This window comes from Orbicella franksi, chromosome 2, assembly GCF_964199315.1.
Source record: "Orbicella franksi chromosome 2, jaOrbFran1.1, whole genome shotgun sequence".
NCBI classification, from domain to species: domain Eukaryota; kingdom Metazoa; phylum Cnidaria; class Anthozoa; order Scleractinia; family Merulinidae; genus Orbicella; species Orbicella franksi.
Genome location: NC_138146.1, coordinates 25639306 through 25660350, shown reverse-complemented (window position 1 = coordinate 25660350; position 21045 = coordinate 25639306). Strand labels below are relative to the sequence as shown.

At 39.5% G+C, this 21045-nt stretch overlaps 2 protein-coding genes across 6 annotated transcripts in view; one reads left to right on the top strand and one right to left on the bottom strand.

Annotated features, from left to right (window-relative positions):
- The window catches only part of LOC145478915 (acetyl-CoA carboxylase-like), a 44883-nt gene extending 34397 nt beyond the window's left edge, over positions 1-10486 (top strand). For all 4 annotated transcript variants that reach the window (XM_081457109.1, XM_081457107.1, XM_081457110.1 and 1 more), the window contains 22 exons: positions 49-123; positions 231-290; positions 578-649; positions 1162-1299; positions 1744-1785; positions 2024-2102; positions 2341-2438; positions 2915-3025; positions 3157-3223; positions 3599-3675; positions 4058-4178; positions 4591-4687; positions 4814-4910; positions 5159-5285; positions 5871-6057; positions 6413-6534; positions 6793-6872; positions 7525-7590; positions 8229-8329; positions 8403-8472; positions 8576-8706; positions 9331-10486. In XM_081457109.1, coding sequence (XP_081313235.1) covers positions 49-123; positions 231-290; positions 578-649; positions 1162-1299; positions 1744-1785; positions 2024-2102; positions 2341-2438; positions 2915-3025; positions 3157-3223; positions 3599-3675; positions 4058-4178; positions 4591-4687; positions 4814-4910; positions 5159-5285; positions 5871-6057; positions 6413-6534; positions 6793-6872; positions 7525-7590; positions 8229-8329; positions 8403-8472; positions 8576-8706; positions 9331-9484 — 2172 coding nt within the window. In that variant the 3' untranslated portion in view covers positions 9485-10486. The remainder of the gene's footprint in view (positions 1-48; positions 124-230; positions 291-577; positions 650-1161; positions 1300-1743; positions 1786-2023; positions 2103-2340; positions 2439-2914; positions 3026-3156; positions 3224-3598; positions 3676-4057; positions 4179-4590; positions 4688-4813; positions 4911-5158; positions 5286-5870; positions 6058-6412; positions 6535-6792; positions 6873-7524; positions 7591-8228; positions 8330-8402; positions 8473-8575; positions 8707-9330) is intronic.
- A 4-nt stretch (positions 10487-10490) lies between these two features.
- On the bottom strand, positions 10491-19167 carry LOC145478916 (putative methyltransferase-like protein 25). 2 transcript variants are annotated; one of them, XM_081457111.1, is made up of 10 exons: positions 17717-19167; positions 15708-16674; positions 14610-14710; positions 14307-14348; positions 13853-13891; positions 13297-13331; positions 12154-12253; positions 11938-12012; positions 11517-11588; positions 10491-11057 (listed from the first exon to the last, which is right to left on the bottom strand). In XM_081457111.1, the coding sequence occupies exons 1-10, from the start codon at positions 18146-18148 to the stop codon at positions 10974-10976; spliced, it is 1947 nt and encodes a 648-aa protein (XP_081313237.1). In that variant the 5' UTR covers positions 18149-19167; the 3' UTR covers positions 10491-10973. The 2 variants fall into 2 exon arrangements, with proteins under 2 accessions (XP_081313237.1, XP_081313238.1); XM_081457112.1 differs by having other exon boundaries at positions 14319-14348.
- Positions 19168-21045: the final 1878 nt, after the last annotated feature.

Sequence of the window (21045 nt, the reverse complement as noted above, 5' to 3'; positions counted from 1 at the left end):
ATACCTTTCAGACATTAATAAGCATCTCTATGTTATTGCTTTTTGCAGCTGAAAGTGACAGAGTATGTTTTGGACGAGAACGACCAACTGATGCCAATGAACAGACTGCACGGAGAGAACACGGTAAATTGAATTCACGTTCAGTGGGACTGTTCTCTCAATTGGTTCTTCTATTTTTTAATGTGACCATTGCTCTCAAATGAATAAAAGTTATTTTGTGTGATTTTTAGATTGGAATGATAGCTTGGAGATTGGAGTGTAAAACACCAGAATGTCCAGAAGGACGTGAGGTTAGTCAAAGTTAAAGGCACTCAGTCACGTACAAAATTACCTCTAAATTGAAGGAAACCTGAAGATAGTGGTGTACTAAGAAAGAAAAAAAAAAACACCAAAAAGATAATAATAAACCGTAAAGTAACAAGAATGGAGAAGATTGACTCGGATTACAAACGACGACCTTGAAAAATTCAGGCTAAACTTTTCATGGTGTGGAAACCGTGACGTAGCTCCTTTAAGGTTCGGGAGAAAGTAGGATCTTCATCGTTAATTTGCTTATTTTCTGCTTCTGTTTTTGTAGATAATTGTGGTTGCTAATGACATCACTGTCATGATTGGCTCCTTTGCACCTCCAGAGGACATGCTTTTCAAGGTATTGTAGTGGTCACTGGTCACTGGTAAAAGGTCACCGGTCACTGGTAAAAGAAAAGTACTCCGGTGATGTTAGCACTCGTTTAGCTGTTGCAGATGCGGGCTTTTTTAAAAAGTAAATAACAACATGTAATGAGGAAGCCACATCAGCCTTAACTGGTTTTCACGCGGGTTCTCTACCCTGATCGAATTAGAATTTGGAGATGTTGGTTTTTGTGGAGGGAGGAAAACGAGAGAACCCGGAGAAAAACTCTCGGAGCAGGGCGAGAACCAACAACAAACTCAACCCACATGCGGCATGCACACCAGGCCAGAATCGACCCCGGGCCACACTGGTGGGAGGAGAGCACCTTCCCTCTCACTACTGCGCTCTCCCGGCTCCTCAGAGTAACTTTCATGTATTGATCTCGTGGTTTTTATAGTGGTGCAAGTGGATATTGTGCTGAAAAAACATTTGTGGATAGATAATTATGTAAAGATTGAACCCTTGCTTCATCATCATTGTGTTTTTAGAGAGCTTCTGAAATGGCCCGATCACAAGGGATTCCATTTGTGTACATCTCCGCTAACAGTGGAGCGCGCATCGGACTGGCCGAGGAAGTGAAGCATCACTTTAAGGTGGCCTGGAATGATCCTCTTGCTCCTGAGAAGGTCAGAGGAATGTTGTAGTGATGTTTGACACTACATATCTTTTTATAGCTATACATAGTATTGACTGGTTATAATTGACCTACGTTGTGTGTAGATCATTGTTCGGGTTACTACTGGTGAAGCTCTATACAGGGTTTGAACAACTGGACCCGTTGGATAAACTATGCTCAGAATAGCATCAAGCATCAAGCAGAATACCACAATCACCATTTGTTCTGAAGTTACTTCGTAGACGATGCTCTAGACAGATTTCAGTAAATCAGTGTTTAATCTCTGTAAGTAGACGTTGACATAAATCAAAAGAGGAACTGCAGTCACGAACCTGGGTTTCTCCCGAACATGTCAAAAGACATAGTGCACTTGTTCAAAGATCACAAACTTATAAAATCAGAGATGACTTAATTATTTAAATCCTCCTCTATTTACGCGGGCTTGTCTTTGCAGGGTTTCAAGTATCTGTATGTCACTCCTAGTGACTTTAAAAAGGTAAGAATCCTTACTTATTGGTAATGCGTTGCAGTAAATGTAAACCAGGCCTCCGTGACTTTTGGGCGTACTGAAGTCTCCTACTCTCATACGTTGCGCTGCATTCTCCATGTTATGATGGGAGAAGTGTTTTAGACCATGATGTAACGAAGATGACCTGGACGTGTCATATTCGTTCGACGTAAACAAGTGCTGTCAACCATGGGTACTTACTGTAATCATTCTCTCTTTGCTACAGTTAAGCGCCACCAACTCCATGCACGCAGAACTGATTGAAGATGACGGCGAGTCCAGATACAAAGTCACTGATATCATAGGTAAGCCGTACGTTACAAGGTAGCTTTGTTAGATAACTACCCGGTAACACAAAGATGTAATCAATTCCTGACGAAAAAGGTAAATTTGGGTGGAGTCAGGGCTTCTAACATAACTTGTTGACGTCTTCTTACTGGACATCAGTCGAAGACGAAATAACTTGACCTCTTTGTCTTCATCCTCGAATAAAGAAGTCAATGCCATTGTCTCGTAATAGTGGCGAACGCTCATTTTCTTTAGGTCGTGATGATGGTATCGGGGTGGAAAACTTGAGAGGTTCTGGAATGATCGCTGGAGAGATGTCTGCTGCATATGATGACATTGTGACAATGAGTCTTGTAAGTAGCTCTGGCTTTTACTGTCGTGAAATATGATAGTTTATCGCAAAGAAAAACGGTAAAAAGGGAAGGTGCGAAAGGCAAGTTTTGTTTTATCGTTTTAGGAGAATCATTGCGAGTTTCGGCTTAAAAATTAGTCATAAGTTATAGTTCAAAGTGAGCTCTTGGTCCGTCCTTATAGAGTCAGCGTTTCATAACGTTGAAGTCGCATTCTGAGTTTCGAGTGTAGAGTCGAAACTAGTGCTGACATGCATACAACTGAAGTGTTGTCGTTGTTGTCGCACTGGTTCGTCGTTCTTCTCATAAGATACGCAGACGGCACGTTGAGCAAATGATAGACCTGATTAGCACACATGTACCCCGTTATAAAAAGAAGTTCCCAGCGTTGTCGAGTTCTTAACACCTGGTATTACACTTTTAAATGTTAGGTCAGCAGTTCCAAGATCTGTATTTAGTCTCTTAGTTTCTCCTGCTAGGTCACATGTCGAGCAGTTGGTATTGGCTCGTACCTAGTACGTCTCGGCCAGAGAGTTATTCAAGTTGATAACGCTCATATAATTCTCACGGGAGCTGGGGCACTGAACAAGGTAAAGGGCGGTATTGTGTATGTTCACGTCTGCTTTTTAATTAGACAAATTTATGGGTACACAGTAATTGACTTTTTAGTCTATTTTGTGTAAAGGTTTCTCGTTTTTTTTCTTTTTTCTTTTTCTCTAAGGTTCTCGGTCGCCAAGTGTACACCTCAAACCTTCAGTTGGGGGGACCTCAGATCATGCACAACAATGGTATACAGAAATAATTAAGTTATATCGCGGTATAATTAATTATGCAATCTAAGTGGTGAGAGACACGAGGAGCGGAGCTTGATGCTATGTAGCGTTGGATAGGATTTTCAGTCGTCAACATTAGTTGGGTTCATTTAGTGTCAGAACGTTTTCCACAACTTCTGAAAGCAATCTGTAGTTCATTACTGCCCTAGCACAGGTCATGAATAGCAGTTAATCAGCTGTTTTAGAGGTAGTTGTACAGTCGATGCTCATTTATAACACGGACACCGAAGGGACAGATCTTAGTACTAAGTCAACTTTCCGTAATACAGAGGTGTCAGTGTGGAGAGGTTTGACTGTACTTAAATTCTACTGTGAATCGATTCTCTCTAGGTGTGACACACATGGTGGTTTCTGATGATTTTGGAGGAATTTCTGCGATCATGCAATGGCTTTCGTATGTCCCAAAAGTACGTGTAAGGAGTTATGAACTTAACTGAAGTGTTCTTTGATTTGGTCATGTTTGTTTATTGCATTAACTAAATTTCATGTGAAATGTAGTCCCTCTTTTGTCCTTTCCTATGTCACCCCATACCCTACACATAAGGTACATAAGGCCGTTACCGCCTTGGTGACGGCCTGATGTGCCACTTAGGCACGAACACCTTTGTGTATGTATACATGTATCCAAAGGTGGTGTCTGTGAGATACGCTTTGCAACGTCACATTATCGAGCCGTAGCCTACTAAATAAAGCTACAGAAAGGCGCTTTAACATTGTTTTCACTTTCTGCATTGTGATACATTTTTTCAAATATTTGTTTTCAACATTTTGCGGTGTTGTTTTCTGCAGTGCAAGAATGGTCCTCTGCCAATTTTGAAGACCAGTGATCCTATTGACAGGGAAGTTGAGTTCGTTCCTCCAAAGGCTCCATATGACCCACGGCACTTCATTAGTGGAGCACCAGATCCTGGTATGCATTTTTCACTTATCAGTGAGCGGTCGCTATCCTTTTGCAAACAAAACAAAACACAGTGATAGAATAGTTAGGCGTAAGGCCTTGTTTCTATGCGACTTACTTCGCGCATCAATACCTTGTATGGCCTAGTGCTGGTCATCTGTTTAGGTGCACGTCGCAAATTCAATTTGATGCATGATACCAATGGAAAAATTGTGTCATTTCTGTGTAATTGTCGACAAGCGTTGTTGCTAGAGTCCTGTTTCTACCCAACTTCTGCCATGACTGGCACCATGTCATACAAAGGCCGTACAAGGTCTTGATGCATCCATCCAAAGTGAACTTGTCAATAGAAGTTTGCTGTATCAAGCCAACTGAAATTTGCTTCATTTATGGAGAATTGTTGACAGGATGTGCTCCTTTGCAGACAACAAAGATGTCTGGCTAAGTGGTTTCTTTGACCGCGGTTCATTTGTGGAAACATTGGACGGATGGGCAAAGACTGTTGTATGTGGAAGAGCCAGGTAGAACCTTGTTCCATTGTTCTGATTGGTACACTGACTGGTGTACTAATGTAGCATGTACTAATGAAGCATTTGCGTTATAATGATCAATCACGTATGATTTCATTTACGTGCTTATCTTTGTAGGTTGGGTGGTATTCCCATGGGAGTGATTGCTGTTGAAACCAGAGCAGTCGAAGTTGTCATTCCTGCTGATCCTGGAAATCCTGATTCCGAAGCCAAGGTAGATGCTTTAAACAGTGCACTTTATATCTGATTAATAGATCATCACGTGGTCTGAATTTGATGGCAACAAGGATGTAAGCACGTTAGCCGAATCCGTTTGTTTGTCCCTAGTTGGCCTGGGGAGTCGCTGGTGTCATTTTGCACCATAGAAGAAGCTGGCCGTAGCGTTTTTTCGTATGAATGATTGGTAAAGGAACTAATTTCCCCCAAACTTGATGTTTTTTTTTTTTCCCCGATTCGTTTCAGATCATAGCCCAAGCAGGTCAAGTGTGGTACCCAGACTCGGCCTATAAAACTGCCCAAGCCATCCGTGACTTCAATAAAGAGCAGTTGCCATTGATGATCTTTGCCAATTGGAGAGGCTTCTCTGGAGGTAGGGAGAAGTCATGACCACAGTATTATGATTAAATTTCCTAAAGTTGGATGAAGTATCAACAGCATGGTACCTTGCCCATCTTAGGTCGAGGTCCTAGGTTACGTCAGATCATTCAAGTACGAAATACCCTCATCTGTCAATTACTCACTTTCCAAAGTCACCACTGTTTGTGTTGGTGCACATGTAAGTTCCACGAGTTACTCATTGAATCGTTTTCATTTGTGGGCTGCGGTCACACTATTTTCTCACAGAAACTGGTCTAAGAATAGAGAAAAACGTGAATAACTGTAATAAATTATGGAAAAAGGCAAAAAAATTAAGACCAACCGGAATATGGGTGGTCAAAAGTGGACAAGGTAAAAACTGATTGGATTGAGTTAAAATTGATTTTTGTTGGGCTAGCATCGGTATAACAAGAGTTCCATGATGCTCAGACCCTATCAGAAAATAAATTTTTGTTTGTCAGCTTTAAATGTACCGCTCATAGTCAATAAAGACGGACAAGACCAACCCCTTCCAGCTTGCTCAGTACACGTCAAAGTTGTTAACAGTTGCTGACAAACATTTCTTTTGTACGGCCAGGAATGAAGGACATGTACGAGAGCGTGTTGAAGTATGGCGCCTACATTGTTGATGCTCTACGAGAATACGAACAGCCAGTGTTCATCTACATTCCTCCCAACGGAGAGCTACGGGGAGGAGCCTGGGTTGTAGTAGATCCAACAATCAACCCTGAGATGATGGAGATGTACGCTGACCAGGAGAGCAGGTGAGATGTTGTGCCTGACCAGTTATCTGCCCATGCAATGGTTGTGTAAGATCTAGGAAGGGTTAGTTGCTTATTAATTTCAGTAGCCCTCATTTTCGTCTTTCAAACAATGATTGGTCGACTTGTTCATCTAACATCTAATTGCATAAGCAATTGATTAATGTTTTTAACCGTCCTAACTGGGAAACACGTTAGCTCCATAATTTTCGTTGCGCATACTTTGAACGCAATGCAGAGATGTCAACCACGTGTAGGTCTTCAAATCGTTTGTTATCCACTCTGAAATAACAAGACCGGAGAAAAGATTTTGCTTATAGAAAAAGCACCACACTGTAAACCTTGTGATATTTTTCAGGGGTGGAATACTTGAACCCGCTGGTACAGTAGAAATCAAGTTCCGTCGTAAGGATCTAGTGAAAGCCATGCACAGACTGGACACCAAATGTCAAGTAATTACCCAGGCCCTCGCCTCAGCAGGTAACAGACACGGCTCTTTATACTCGGAAAGATAGTTTTTACTTGGTGTGTCGTGTCCATGATATTATGGTGTACTAAATTACTGTTCTGTTAGATGTGGGAATTTCAGCATCTTTGTTTAACATTTTGTTGATTGGAATTGTCAGCTTGTCGCATCATATCACCAGCCACGTTGTCTTGTTCGATTCTGCAAGAGAGACCATGTATTTATTTGACGTTGTATAACTCCTTGTATTTCTTGTGATTTCCTTATTTCAGAACTACCCGTTAAAGAACGTAAAACTCTGGAAAGACAGCAGAAGGAACGTGAGGAACAGCTTTTACCCATTTATCAACAGGTAATGTGGCAAAGAAAATCATATAGCATTTCTACTGTCTGCGTGTTAGTCGAGGCAAATAGCAGTTGTTGAAGTTGCTGTCCTGTATGTAATACAGAAAGGCTTACCTGGTTTATAGGTAGGTTTGCAGTCTTGGGTAGGGATCGTGTAACATTCTCAAGCCTATGAAGAGGTCCCAGGATCAAGACATGCTCCCTGTCACTGCATGGATTTGTGTTCTGTAGTCTCGAATTCAACTCCTCCATGTCTTGTAAATAGCTATTTGCAACTGGTCAGCCTCCAATCAGTTGGGACTTTCAACAGATTTTGGGTTTTGTTTACAATATTTGTTCCTTCATTTATGGCGTAGCACGGCAGTGCTGAATTTTATGACACTGAACAAAGTGAATTTGTTTTATTATTATTATTATTATTATTATTATTATTACTATTATTATTATTATTATTATTATTATTATTATTATTATTACTATTACTATTTTACGTTTCTTTTGGCCGTACGCAAAAATTTTCCCGCGCTAAGCTTAACTTACTTGCCAGTTTGTTGCATCGTAGACTTGACAGTGGACAATTAACGACTGATTAGGGCTACTTGTGTGACTAAATAACGTTATCATGTTGTAAGTCTGTTAAAAGGTGTTGATATTCACAGGTTTCCGTAGAGTTTGCAGACCTCCATGACACCCCAGGACGTATGCAGGAGAAGGGAGTCATTGCCGTTAGTATTTGTGTTTCACAGTTGTAATCAGGCTTTTCTGACATCTTTCTTGTCGCTTCAAAGCAACGTAGTTGAATTTAGTTTGGGAATTTCCTAAGTAGGACGTCTTAATATCGAAACAGCCCTTAGCACGCACGCAGACAACTTGAGAGGCTTGGTTAGAGGTCGTTTTAAGAGCTTCCGCTTGAAAGAGTCATTTTCGGTTCCTCCCGATTTGCTTATAAAAGGCCTACATTCTGATTGATGGTAAAGGCAACAGAAATATTCTTGTGAGCTAATATCTCTACCTATAGAAGCTTAAGCACTGGGCATTGCGTAAAAGACTCTTGTTGTGTTTGAAATTATTTCTTACTCTGTAAGGGAGTCGTTGAAAGTTGCCTAAAATTTGGTGGAGAATTAACCTCCGAGGACCATCATGGCGCTGATGTCCAGAACTTGGGTGGAAAACGATCAATAAAGTTGAAACTCTGGCATTTTACATAAGTCTACATAAGGACTTTGTCTATAGATTAGGAAAATCGGCCCACCCAAATTTTCAAGTCTGCTTTGGTCTCTCAGGCAGAAGTTCTGAGACACTTTTGCATAAACACCTAATATAAGAACGAAATAGAGTTTCAACTGGACTTCATCATTTTCAGGAGGTACTCAAGTGGAAGGAGTCACGTCAGTTCTTTTATTGGCGTTTAAGGCGAATCTTGATGACGAGAGACGCAAAGAAGAAGATCAGGCATGCTAATCCGTAAGTACAAATATTGCACCATGGCACCGTTTGATGTGGAAGAAATTTTAAATTTATCTTTTGTTTTCTGTAGTGATATTTCAAGTCGGCAGCTGTGTTCTATGCTGGAGAGGCTGTTTCTTGAGGCACATGGAAACACTAAGGTAAGCGTTGATTCACATTTTCTGATACAGATTTTACAGTTTTTTTGTTCATCCTTAAAAGAAAACGTATTTTCAATTCACTCTCTTTCTATTTATGCTGTAGTCGTACTTGTGGAACGACAACAAATCAGTTGTGGAGTGGCTGGAGAAAGAGTTGAGTCAAGCTGAACACTCTGTTATTGACGAAAATGTCAAGTGGATCAGCAGGGACTGGATTCTACGACAGATCAAGACGTGAGTATTTTGGAACATTGTTGTCTGCCTACATGTACAAGGCGTAACAAAATGGATTGTACCACAGCGAAAGAAAACAACCACTTAGTTGATGCCTGTGGTTTAAGACGGCTGTTTTTGAGATAGAACATATGAACCCATTGTATAAGGCTGCCCGCAAGGCATAACACCATGGATTCTGCTTGAGCGTGATAGATTAAATAGGAGTTTATTCCCGTGGCTCGTAGAGGTTTGAGATATGCAGTCTCATTGCTATCCTTATTAAAATCAAACTAGTAGTCTATTGATCCGATGGAGCAAATCTCTGTTTGTTTGTTTAGCTTGTATGTCCAAAACGTAATTACAAGAACTTGTGTAACGGAGCAAGAGAAGGGGATGGACTGACACGAAAGCAGTGAGGAATCTACCTGCATTTGCGCAGAGAAGTCAGCGTTTTCTTTGTCCCTAGGCGTGGCTTGACATTTTTTCGTCTATTTGTCGTCAGGATAAAACGAAAGCAACTCTACTGTAAGCACGTAGAAATTTATCAGAAATAGCCAGCTGCACTTGAGGTTTTGAGGTGCACTTAGTATTAAAATGATATTGATGCTTGGTAGGTAAGAGGTTCTGTTTCGTCTACTGCAGACTTGTACAAGAAAACCCTGAAGTAGCAATGGACTCCATTGTGCACATCACTCAACAAATGACCACAGCAAAACGGGCTCAGGTCTCCAAGATTTTGGCTGCAATGGACTCTGGCAATAATGTGGAAAATTCGAACGGAGACTCAGCGAGCTAGAATGGGACTTGATTCGACTGGACACAGTCTTAACGTGCATCTCTTCGAGATGGTAGCGATTGTTGTTTTAGGTATGATTGTTCAGCAGGCCAAGAAAAACTGCGTCCTGTGGACGATAAAAAGGTATATTTCTATTCCGGGTAATTGGAGGTGATAGCAATGTTCACAAAACTGATTTTGTACCTAAAATGTTGCTGTGTTGTGACAAGGACTTGTACAGGAGTACAATAAAAAGCTAAAGCAAACAAAACAACAAGGCCCTGGTTGGAGGGCATAAAGGGAGGGATTGATACTCTACTGACCATCCAAGTTATGTTTAAAATAAGCGCATTTTTAAACTCTGGTTTGCCTTGCGCAGAGTAACTACATATTCTCAAGATGAAATAGTGCTTGAAATTTTCTCCAGAAAAAGTAAACGAGTTTCAGTTTTCCCTTTGTGCTTTCCATCACCGACTGGGTATTGTGGTGTGAGGAGTGAAAATGTTTTTGTAATTAAAAGTAGAAGTAAAGTTTAGCTATAATCATTTTTTTTTTCAAGAAAGAATGTAATTCAATAATTTCTTTCGTCACATAGGTTTGAAAATTTCATCGTGACATCAGCACGAACGTTTAGATTAGTGTTGTTACGTGATTTGAAGTCAAGACGTTCACGATTAATTCCTTTCTACGACCAGCCTAGTTAACTTGGGGAAGCGTCAATAGTAAATAAGGTTACAGTAAAGTGTATCAGAAATAATTGTGGGTGGGGAAAATAAAGTTTTTCGACAAGAATATCTGCAATAATATTGTACGTATTTAGAGATTCTAAAAAATCAACATCGTGGTAGTCTTAATAGGCGAACATTTTCCTTCGATTTGTTATCATGATTTCCGTCTCAGATTATTATTTTTTTTTTGAACACGTAAATTTTGCTTATAAAATTCAATATACTGTAGTCTTTAGCAACCATTCTTGTATCTTAGATGATGACATTAGACTTTAATACTACTACTGAATGCAAGTTTTGAATAAAAGCAATTTTAATTTGATAGTCGATAATCTATGTTAATTGTACAGTCGGCACAAGGTCAGCAACAAAGGAGTGAGATCCTAAAAGAACCACTAAAGCCAGCGGGAAGCAGCCTGCCTCATGGAAGGCGTGATTCCACTCTCACCATTGAGCATGGAAGCTCTCATTCTAATGCAGTACGCACCAAAGAAATAAAGATTCCACTCCCTGTTTCCGTCACACTAAGTCCTCCTTAGGTTATTAAGTGAGGTAGCGTATGCAAGCAATGTTCTTGGCGTTGGCCAATAGAAACGCCGTATTTCCTCGGAGGATTTCCTACCAATGGCACTTGTTCATGCTCCGAAGCTTTGAAAACAGGGTAAAGTGACGGATTTGGCAGATATTGGTAGTCACAAAGTTCAATTCAGTTACTGTTGGCTACATGCATGAATATCTGCGAATTCGTCTCTTGATTTCTTGTTCGCTGGAAGAATTTTGATTTATGTTTTGTGAGCAATGATTGCATAACATCTCGGGGACTTCACAGGATCAAACAGCCTTACGACACAGGCAGACTTGTAGCCCTGTTGAACATGAAACACGAAAAATGTTAAGGTAGCGTCCAGACATTAAGAAACAATTTTCACAGGTTTGAGATATGAATCACTCCTACGACGGACCTTTCTGTTACAGGAAAAAGAATACACACATTCCCCTAAGGGTCGAGCTTTGTTCAACTCAGATTTCATTACTCAACTCGTGTTTCTCAGATTTCTAACGGGAGGGAACAATAACTTGGCCAAGGTGTTTAAATACTCAAACACCAAATCGCCACTTTAAACTACTTGTTCTGACGCAAATTCTGTATGTTTATATACATAATGTATGGCGATTCGTTTTCAGTTAACTCTATTTCTCTGTCGTTTTGCGATCTTTGACGCCGTAGCTTTCTTTGAGTTTCAACATTTTTCAAAGTCACTGGTTGATATCTACTCCGGTTTAGCTTTATAGGATTAATATATTTTTTTTCAACTCAAGAGTACCTGTTCATAGAGGTAAGATAATCTGTCCAAGAGAAACACACTCTCGATACAGGGGGCAATAGCTGCTCTAAGCTGTTGAAGGGAAACAAAATAAGTTGGTTATGGCTAGAGGCGATTAAAAACACATAGTGGAGTTCTCTAGCTTGAAGTTATTAACATATTTAGTCGAGTTAATCCACAAAAGTTCTGTTCATTAATGCTCTGTTCGATTGAACAAGAACATAACGCTAGATCAACACACTCCAAAACGGTACTCGTCTGAGGTAAAAACGTCACAACTGCTTCGCACGCTACTGGGTCATGCATCTTACTGCTTGACTCCAGCCCTCTAACACTGACAACTGTCGTGTGGCTCTCACGGAAAACTTAACTCCCCTTTTCTCCAACGTACATTTGAGACTCCAAGAAAACATGACCTCACCTGATGAAAGGCGTGGAGTTGTTTTTCTTGATTTATGAATCTTTCCAGGTATGATTCCAATTCTCCGTCTGAAAACTTCCGATGAAGATGAGGTACATAGTGAACAATGTTATAACAATCCAACAAAAGACAAACAAAACAAAAAACCAAGGCGGAGACATACTTGCGCCGAGGACACTTCAGTACACATGTAGGACACTAAAGAGATAAACAAACCTCGCTTATCCGGTCCTCCAAACCCAGTTTTTTCAGACATTTGTGGACATACTCCTTGAAATCCTTACATTTTGCCCCAGCTTTGCCAACATGCATTCCTCTGAAAATTAACAGAATCAGAACTAGAGTGTACAGTGCCTAGTCATCCAGGGCAGAGAGTGAACAGGCAGCAAATAAGGAGGAGTGTGGCTTAGTAGTTACAGTGTCGCAGTTTTGAAATCACAGCTTTATCGTTCAGTGAATTTCCTTGTAAATGTGAAGAAAGGCAAATAAATCAACAACTTGACCTAAAATTTACCAAGCAGAGATTTAGTTCTGAATATCAAGTTTTTTCATGAACGCGAAAGCAGCTTAATTACGCAGATTAGCGTTTGAAAGCGATAGCAACAAGAAGGTTTTCCAGACACCTTTAATAAATAAGCAACTTTATGCTACTGGTAACTTAAAGTAGGAAGGCCAGAAACATGCAAGATACGTACCTGGTAAGTTATTAATAGTGTTATAGATTTTTATACCTGACATTAAATCAGTTATGTGCTCAACTGTACACATATCCATACTGTACATGGTAGTGTAAACAAAATGTGACACATCCATTGGTTGAAATTAGCTTGTTTCAAGTTGAGGAAACTCTTCCCTTTTTGGACCATTTAACAAATTAAGCAGAGAAGATGCATTTTTTAAACAATTTATCCGGAGTGGGGGGGGGGGGGAAGGGGGGGAAGGGGGGGACTCCCTCATAAAAAGGACAGGATACTCGTCGGAAATTTTGAAAGTTTTGTGGGTTTGGCTTGAAATTTTTTTTCTCCCCTAAGATTAGTACCAATTCTTACATAACACATTTTATCTTTTGCCGTATTTTTTCGCCTCAATACCCTAAAAGGTACCACAAAAGCTCCAGCTGTGGACCTTTTGAGGCTTAACACCTAAGAGCTACCAAAACTGCTTTTTTAAATGCTTTGAGGTACAATGAGTACCTCTGTCCTTTCTATATGGGAGTCCCCGCCCACACCCCCACCCCCCCCCCCCTTCAATCCACATCCCCGGGCAAGTACATTGACAGTAATATCTAGTAAAACAGGTTGAGCTGATAAATAAATAAAATAGATAAAATTACGCATGAAAACAGACACTTTTACCAACCTGCCATCCAAGTCAAACTTCTCTTTCAAAATTACCTAAAAAAGTGATCAGTTAAACAAGTCAACCCAAGCAGTCTGAAACATTACAAAAGCAATGCATGTAAACTATTTGACAGTAAGTTCTTCATAGTGTGAATCTCAAGTGACATAATTTATCAAAGACAATTATTTGAAAATGTCTATAGTTATTAATTTTTTCACTCCAAAACCAACACAATTTTCCAATGTACATGTGGTCCACACTGTGCTCAAAGATTTCACCATTTCCCTAAAATATTCAACAAAATGTATTTCAATGTCTTTTGCCTTCTGCTACCCTTGCGGAAATTCCACTACAGCTTTACACTTTCCTTTAAAATTTGTGACTTTTGTGACCCCCACGTCAGAATCTTCAATGACCTTTCAAGGGATTTTATGCTAGAAAGTATACCAATTTAAAGAAGACCAAGTGTTGGATGCTTTTAAAACTGTGGCTCAAATATTCAAATACTAGATGTGTGTTGTCTTCTTATCTGTCTATACAGTGTAGATATTATTACTTGATGAGAGTGATTTACCTGAAGAACTGCTCTGTACAGTACACTTGGAGGTGGACACTGAAACAATTGGTCACACACAGGCAATTAGGGACACAGTATATATTTACTGCTTTCAGTTTTTCTTTAGAAAAAGTGTAATGCAGCATTTTCACACCAGCCATATTGGTGCAGCAACTAAAGGAATTTTTGCTTAAAAGAAGTGACCCTTTCCCAATTTGAGATGGCTTCCGTGATGTCATTTGAAAATGACAGTACTACTAGTCAACACAGTGTCTTAGAGAATCACTACACCTGCATTGTATTAATTTGCATGAGCTTGATCAAGGGCAAAATAATAATGTGAATAGCCACTAAGGAAAACTGTTAATTTTTTACAAGTAACCATCAGATTACATGTACTTAAGACATCACTGTACATGCATAATGCAGTTTTTTCTTGTACATTTACTACTGACAAATTAAACAGCTTTACCATGGTATATACCTTTGACTCCATAGCAATTCTGTCTGCTGCCTGGATATAAACATAAGGAACATTTTAGCACAGTCAAGTACATTTCATGTACAAATCTTGGAGAAATAATATAAATTGAAATACAAAGTAATGATAAATAATAACAATAAGTATAATTATTACATAATATAATAATAATAGTAACAATAATAATAATAATAATAATAATAATAATAATAGTAATCAGTAATTAATAACAAATAATATTAATTTTTGAGAATCATTTCTCCAGTGAAAAATAAACTATTAATAGTTTAGTACCTGCTGTGCAACCATTGTGGCATTTCTGCTTATGTGAAGTCTAAAAGGCTTTAAGAACTGGCTCATGGGAAAGCCTGGGTTATCTGCAGTATCATCAGATGCTGGAAAAGTCATTATGATATGTTACATGTACTGTATTACTAAATTTAAGACTTGATCTCTACCATGGCCAGCCCACCCTGGGGCAGAATTAATTGGACTACAGTGTAGGTGGAGAAGTGGCCACTGACAAGGACATTTTAACAAGACTGAAAAGTATACTGTTGGATGTATTGTTGGGAGAAACCATCCTGTCCAATATGCAGAAATGGCTTCAGGTGAAGGTTCAACTGTTGTTACAACAAAAAAATAACAAAAAAAATAATATTTATATTTTAATAGTTAGATACATGTACAAGTATAATGGACATCTCATGTTCAAGTTTTGAACTTGTTGTATTACATTAATTAGATAAACTTTTTTGTTGCCTGAGATGTTTGTGGACAAATATACAGTGTGTCAAGTTTAGTACCGACAAATTATAAAATAATACAAATGTACCATTCTCGTCCTGATACCTGCCTGTCCCCCAACTGGGTCTTGGTACAATATTATTTAAAGCTGGCTTTGGAGACACTAGTTTCTTAGACTACAATTTTCACTAATTCAACACTGTTGTCATATATTACCAAAGATATCTAACTAAAACCTTTCTCTTAAAACACCTACATGTACAGATCTTTAACTTCCAAAGTAAAATTCTGGCCAGAAATGACATTTACATGTGTATGACGGACTTAACTGAAAATTCTCCAGTACGCCAGTTTTAAACTTCCTGAAGTAAGGGGCATGTACTAATGTACTGTAGGTGCTGTAATCGAACAGTTTTAGTTTGAAATCAACTAGTGGATATTTTCAAGAATGAAACCAGCATTAGATAAAATCTTAGTCCAAAAATGACTAGCCAATCAAATCATGTGTCTCTAGAGCCACCCATTCCTCATGCCAAGACCCCACCAACTAAGAAGGACGGGCAGCTTCAATGGGGAAAAGAATTGTACATGTACGTAGATGTCTTGTTATGTCAGTAACTCAAGAGATATCAGTCTTGTTCCCACCTCTGAATTCCTGTGAAACAAGGTGATAACAGCAGCCAACAATACAAATCACTCTGACAGAGGCCTCACTCACAAAGATTCGTAGTGCCATTGGAGCTAGGTCACCACATGTGTGCAAGCCAACTATGAACATTCCATTACATCCTGTGGTAACACCATCAGAAGTTCCTAGATCATCGAAAAGTCTTGTAAGCCCTCCATTAGCGACAAATGATTGATCAACAAAACCAGTAACAGGGACAAATGAAGTTGGGCTTACAGTCTGTGGTTGTTGTGACTTTGAATTCACTACATTAGCAGCAAGTCCTGAATCAGTTATCTTACCAGACATGTTTCTGCATAGCATGTCACAATGTGTTGCACTGTCACAATGTTGAGAATTTAATGATGGCACTGATGACTGCGAAAAGGTCTCTTGTGAGCTGGCTTCTGTTGCAAGCTTAGATTTACATGTCACATCTGTAGAATGCTTAGATTCTACAACATCAGCTTCTGAAACAATGGGTTGTTTGCTTCCAGCTCCAATTATACTTTGCATTGGATTGCACACACATGAGGCTTTTTGTTGATCAATGATGGATGCCTTATTCAGACCAATGGTATCTACATGTATATTGTTATCATCATGGCTACAAACATGTGAAATGGGACAAGTTATATGATTACAGTATTTTGACAATGATTCTGAATAACCATCCTTTGTATTTCCTACATCTAAAGATCTTCCTAGTGGTTGTGAGTCAAGGTGACCACAGGTGATATTTCCTTCAGCTAAATTACTTGAGGCATTGACCTTTTCTCTTTGAAACTTTCTCGCTAGTCCTTTCCATGCTTTCAAAAGTCTTTCATTTCTTTTCACTGCATTTTGTGTATTACTATGAGAGGAATCAACCCCTATGACATTTAATCCATATTGCAATGCTAAATGTTGACTGAGGTAGCCTTTACCACTTCCAAGATCCAAAATCTGAAAAAGTACATAGTAAGAGTTATATTTCGGATAATGTACACCCCATTGAGCATGGGATAGACAAAAATCTGATACTCCTTATATTCCTCTTTGGGAAAAAAGCTGTTATTGGTCTAAAACATAGACAAGAAAGAATGTTTAGTGTAGATTTAAGCAGCTGTGCCAGCAGCTGTCACAAGGCAGAAGCATTTCATGAGACCCAATAATGTGCAGTTCCAGAAAATATCCATACCTGTACATCCACCTTGTGAAACCCATGCCCGATATGCATATGATTTCAGTCGGTACTGTACCTCAAGGAAGGTCGGCATTTCAAGGGGGAGGGGGATTAATTTCCAAAGCAAAAATGTTTCAAAGGAAAGTATGAATTCATCTATACCAGAATTTCCAGGGGGTTGGGAGTTCAAACTATCAAGAAAATCTTCCATGGGAGGGGTATGGATATTTTCTGGAAAAAACACAAATCAACTGTGAAGGAAAGCACTGAAGGAATCAAACCCACAATCTTCTTCACACGAGTCAGATACCCTAACCACTGAACTACTTATTTCAAATGTGAACAGCTCCCATGTGAATTCTGAGCATTTGGATCAGGAGTTTAATATGAAAACATTCTCTCTCTTTCTCCTCCCCTCTTCCCTGAAAGGGGTTGGGCCATCCTGTTGTTCATGAGATTTTCTGAAGGAGAACTAGATTTAGGGAAGTCCCCAGAATTTCTGCAAGGTTGTCCTGATGGCATTTCTGATCTTTTGACTTTTTGGGGGGTTCAGAAGAAAGTTGGTTTTCTTTTAAGGGCCAGGGTATAAAAACATCAGAGGGTATTCTTCTGGGCATTTCTGTCTGTCGAGGTTTTACTGTTGGCAGTTCAGCTTTTATCATTTTCTTAAAGGTTTAAAGAATAGAAACTTTTGAGTCACCACCGGTCCATGGTGGGAAGGATAAAAATATGGGTATGGCCCACAGTGATAGATACATAGTTAACCAACAATGAGATATCAGCAAAATAAAACAAGGGCGGACCAGAGAAAGGAATATTTACCTTGGTGACTTGAAATTGCTTGACCAATCTGTTGATTACATCTGACATAACATCCACTTCATAAGATTTTTTTGGTGTCATTATGTGTGAAATAAAATCCACCCTGTTTTCACTAGTAAACTCCTTTTGGTCCTTTACCCAAGAAAAGCTCTTGAGCTGTGCTAGTCTAGCGTCTTTGAGAAACGTCTTTAGGTTTTCGCCGAATCTTTCGAAATCTGTGGATTCCGTACAAGCGTTCGGCAAAGACGTGAGCTGGTGCTGTGGAAGTGATTCTAAATCTTGTCTGATGTTTTTCGGTAGGAGAGTTTCCCAGTGATTCGAGGTGAAGAAGTCCACCATATGAGCATCCATCAGTTGCTTTTGTGTTTCCAAATAGTTTATCACATGCTTAAAATCTCGATAGAAGAGTTTATCGGTTCCGCTGGTCGCCATGTTGTGATCTTTTCACAAGGTCAGACACCAGTCCCCACCCCAAAGTCGATTTAAGCGGACTCGAGCTTCTAAAATTGTGACTGCGGGTAACGACTATGTTTTCCATTAAGATGAAAAGTATCTCGAAGAAGAAGTTACAATATTTATACTAAACCTATCACGACTATTTATAAAAGAAATGTAGCACAAAATCGACCCGGCACGATCCCCGGCAGGGGTGGGGAGGGGAGGTTTGTAGTTTAACTCTAGTTCAACCGTGAGGGGCTAGGCCGAACCTAGCAGATGAACTCTTTCGTGTGTGTCGAAAAGCACAGCTGATTTTCAGAGCAGCAGGTGAAGGCTTCTTCATCCTTTCAAGTTAGGGTAAGTTTAAGTCTTGGAAGTTTAAATCGATTCTTTGCATTATTTAGAAACATTTCTTAAGAGTCCTATGGTTTTGAAGGGTTTCTGCGAGTAGGTAGCCTAATATCTTGTTCATGAAAATGTGCAGCTGCGGTGAACCCCGATGAACGGAGTCGTGAACGACGGCCGCCTAAGAATCAGAAAATTTAAAAATCCCGTCGCTAATATGAACGTTAAAAGCTCTTCTAGCTTCCTTTTTCAAGGTAGCTTCTATTTTTTTTGTGTGTGTAGGCTAGATATAAGTATTAAGCGTTACACTTGTGTATAATTTTTGTTCAGCTCTCTCTGACAAGGAACCGACTTTCATGTCGAGAGACTGCGCGCGCGGGGTCTTCTTTTTCAAGCTGATAATTCTGTACAGGCCTGGCTAAAGTAGGAAACTTTGTTGCGGAAACATCGTTTCTCGTTATGTTTCCGGTGAGGCTAAATTAGCGGGAAGCAAACAAGATGTTTTGCTGCCCTGGTGAGTAAACGAGTCGAGGAAATATTGTTTCGGAAAACAAAGAGCTAACTATGCGCATAATGATAAACTGACTTCCGTGGAAGTCTGGGGAAGATTGTTTGGATGGCTACACTAGGGTTGTAGCTAGAAAAATAGTCTCCCAGCTAAGATTTTCATGGAGAGACCTGGAACAATAACAATCAACAATAACAATCAACAATCAAAGTAACAATCAATTACTTTACTTGTTATAGTGGCACCAATACTCAAGGTAGTCAGGAATTTATTCCAAACTTTTCATTCAGACGGTTCAATGTGGTTCAAATATTGAATGATTGTATGTGCATAACCTAAAAGCTCTTCATTGTCCTTTACCGAGTGATTGCCTGCCAAAATCCAGCTGGCGATAGCCTCTTTCTCAGCCTTCAAATTTCGCTGGCGGCCAGTGCCTAGCAACAACCTTGCTACACAAAATACATGTACATGTAAATGTAAACATGGCTTCTGACCTGTTAAGATGGCGTTGGCGGGAAAAAGGCCAAAAAATAGCTGCTTTGTGTACATGTATGATAATAGCTTGTTTGGATGATGAAAATGAAGGAACCTGAAAGAAAGGCCCAGATAGAGATTGGCTGACACACCAGGAAATTGTCGAATCAAATTGGGCCAACTTTCATTTTGGCTGCGGGAGATCTGAGGCCTATTTAGGCAAAATCCAAGATGGCGGATCAATGTGAAGCCAACGAACGCGAACTAATTATTTCAATAAAAGAGGCACTGAACTGCAGGAAATCAAAATTTGAGCGACAAATTTCAAATACATATAAGCTAAAGGATTTAGACAATACATTTCAAGAGCTAAATAAGCCAGCTGAAGCGGTTATGAAAGTGAAGTTTGGCGGTCTTCGTGAGATACCCAAATACAGCATCGGCGAGCTATATCCCATGCTAGAACAAAGCATGATCTGCACAAAAAACCGCAAGTTTTCGCCATTTAAGTTCAAAGATGAGCAAGGTACATCCCTGGATGGTTTGCTTCGACCTTCCCATGCCACAGGAGGTCTTCAATCTCTTGGGTAAGGAGATTCTTGGTAGAACAAGATATGGGGTAGAGGTTGAAGAGAAACCAGGATCAGTGGCTATAATGTTTTCAAGCCTGAGAAGATTATGTAACCTGTTCGACCAATTCAAAGATTGTGGTGAATTCAAAAAGCAACTTGGTGAGGGAAAAGGAAAAGCAAAGCTTATTGTAAATGATGAGAAGAAGAAAACAATGATGTACATTGCTAAAGAGGAGCTTTTAAGGGCTAAATTTTATTATGGATATTGGAATTGCTATGGCATCAGCCAGCATTGAAAATAATAGACACAATACTAACCACACTTGGAATTATTCAATCATTTCCCTTTAATGATTTGAGAGACAAAGGTCTCAACAGTCCATTATATTTTAGTTTACAATATACTTGCATCTTGAAATTCATGTTTATAAATGACAATATTGTTTGAACTGACACTACAACTACAAGTTGAGTTAACATGAATACCCAACTGATTTGCATGTTCAGTGTGTATATGAATAGAGCTGGCATTCATCAGAATTATACATGTATATCCAGTAATGATCAAAATGTTGTAACTTAAATTGGATATGACAAGGCTGTGCTCCAAGAAAAAATAATTGAGAGCCCTTGTCCATTAACATTTAAACTATAGATCCAGTCCCTTAAGGGTTAATACCCTACATTGCTATACAGTTTAACTTCAATCATCCTAATATTTTAAATGTTAAGTTTTCTGGGGCAAACAGGTGTCCCTAGAGTACAGCCTTGCATCATCAAAAACTATCACTAAGATCAGTACCTTAAACACTCTTGTGTTGGTTTGCCATCACGTACAGATTTCTTGGTCTCCTCCACGAGTTTATGTCCACAGAAGAAGCATTGTTCAGTTTCAGCTTCTTTAGACAGGCCACAGTAGCAGTAATGCTGGGGATCCGTACGGATGCGGGTGGGAATGAGAGTGTCATGTGACTGATGATAGGCTAATAGTG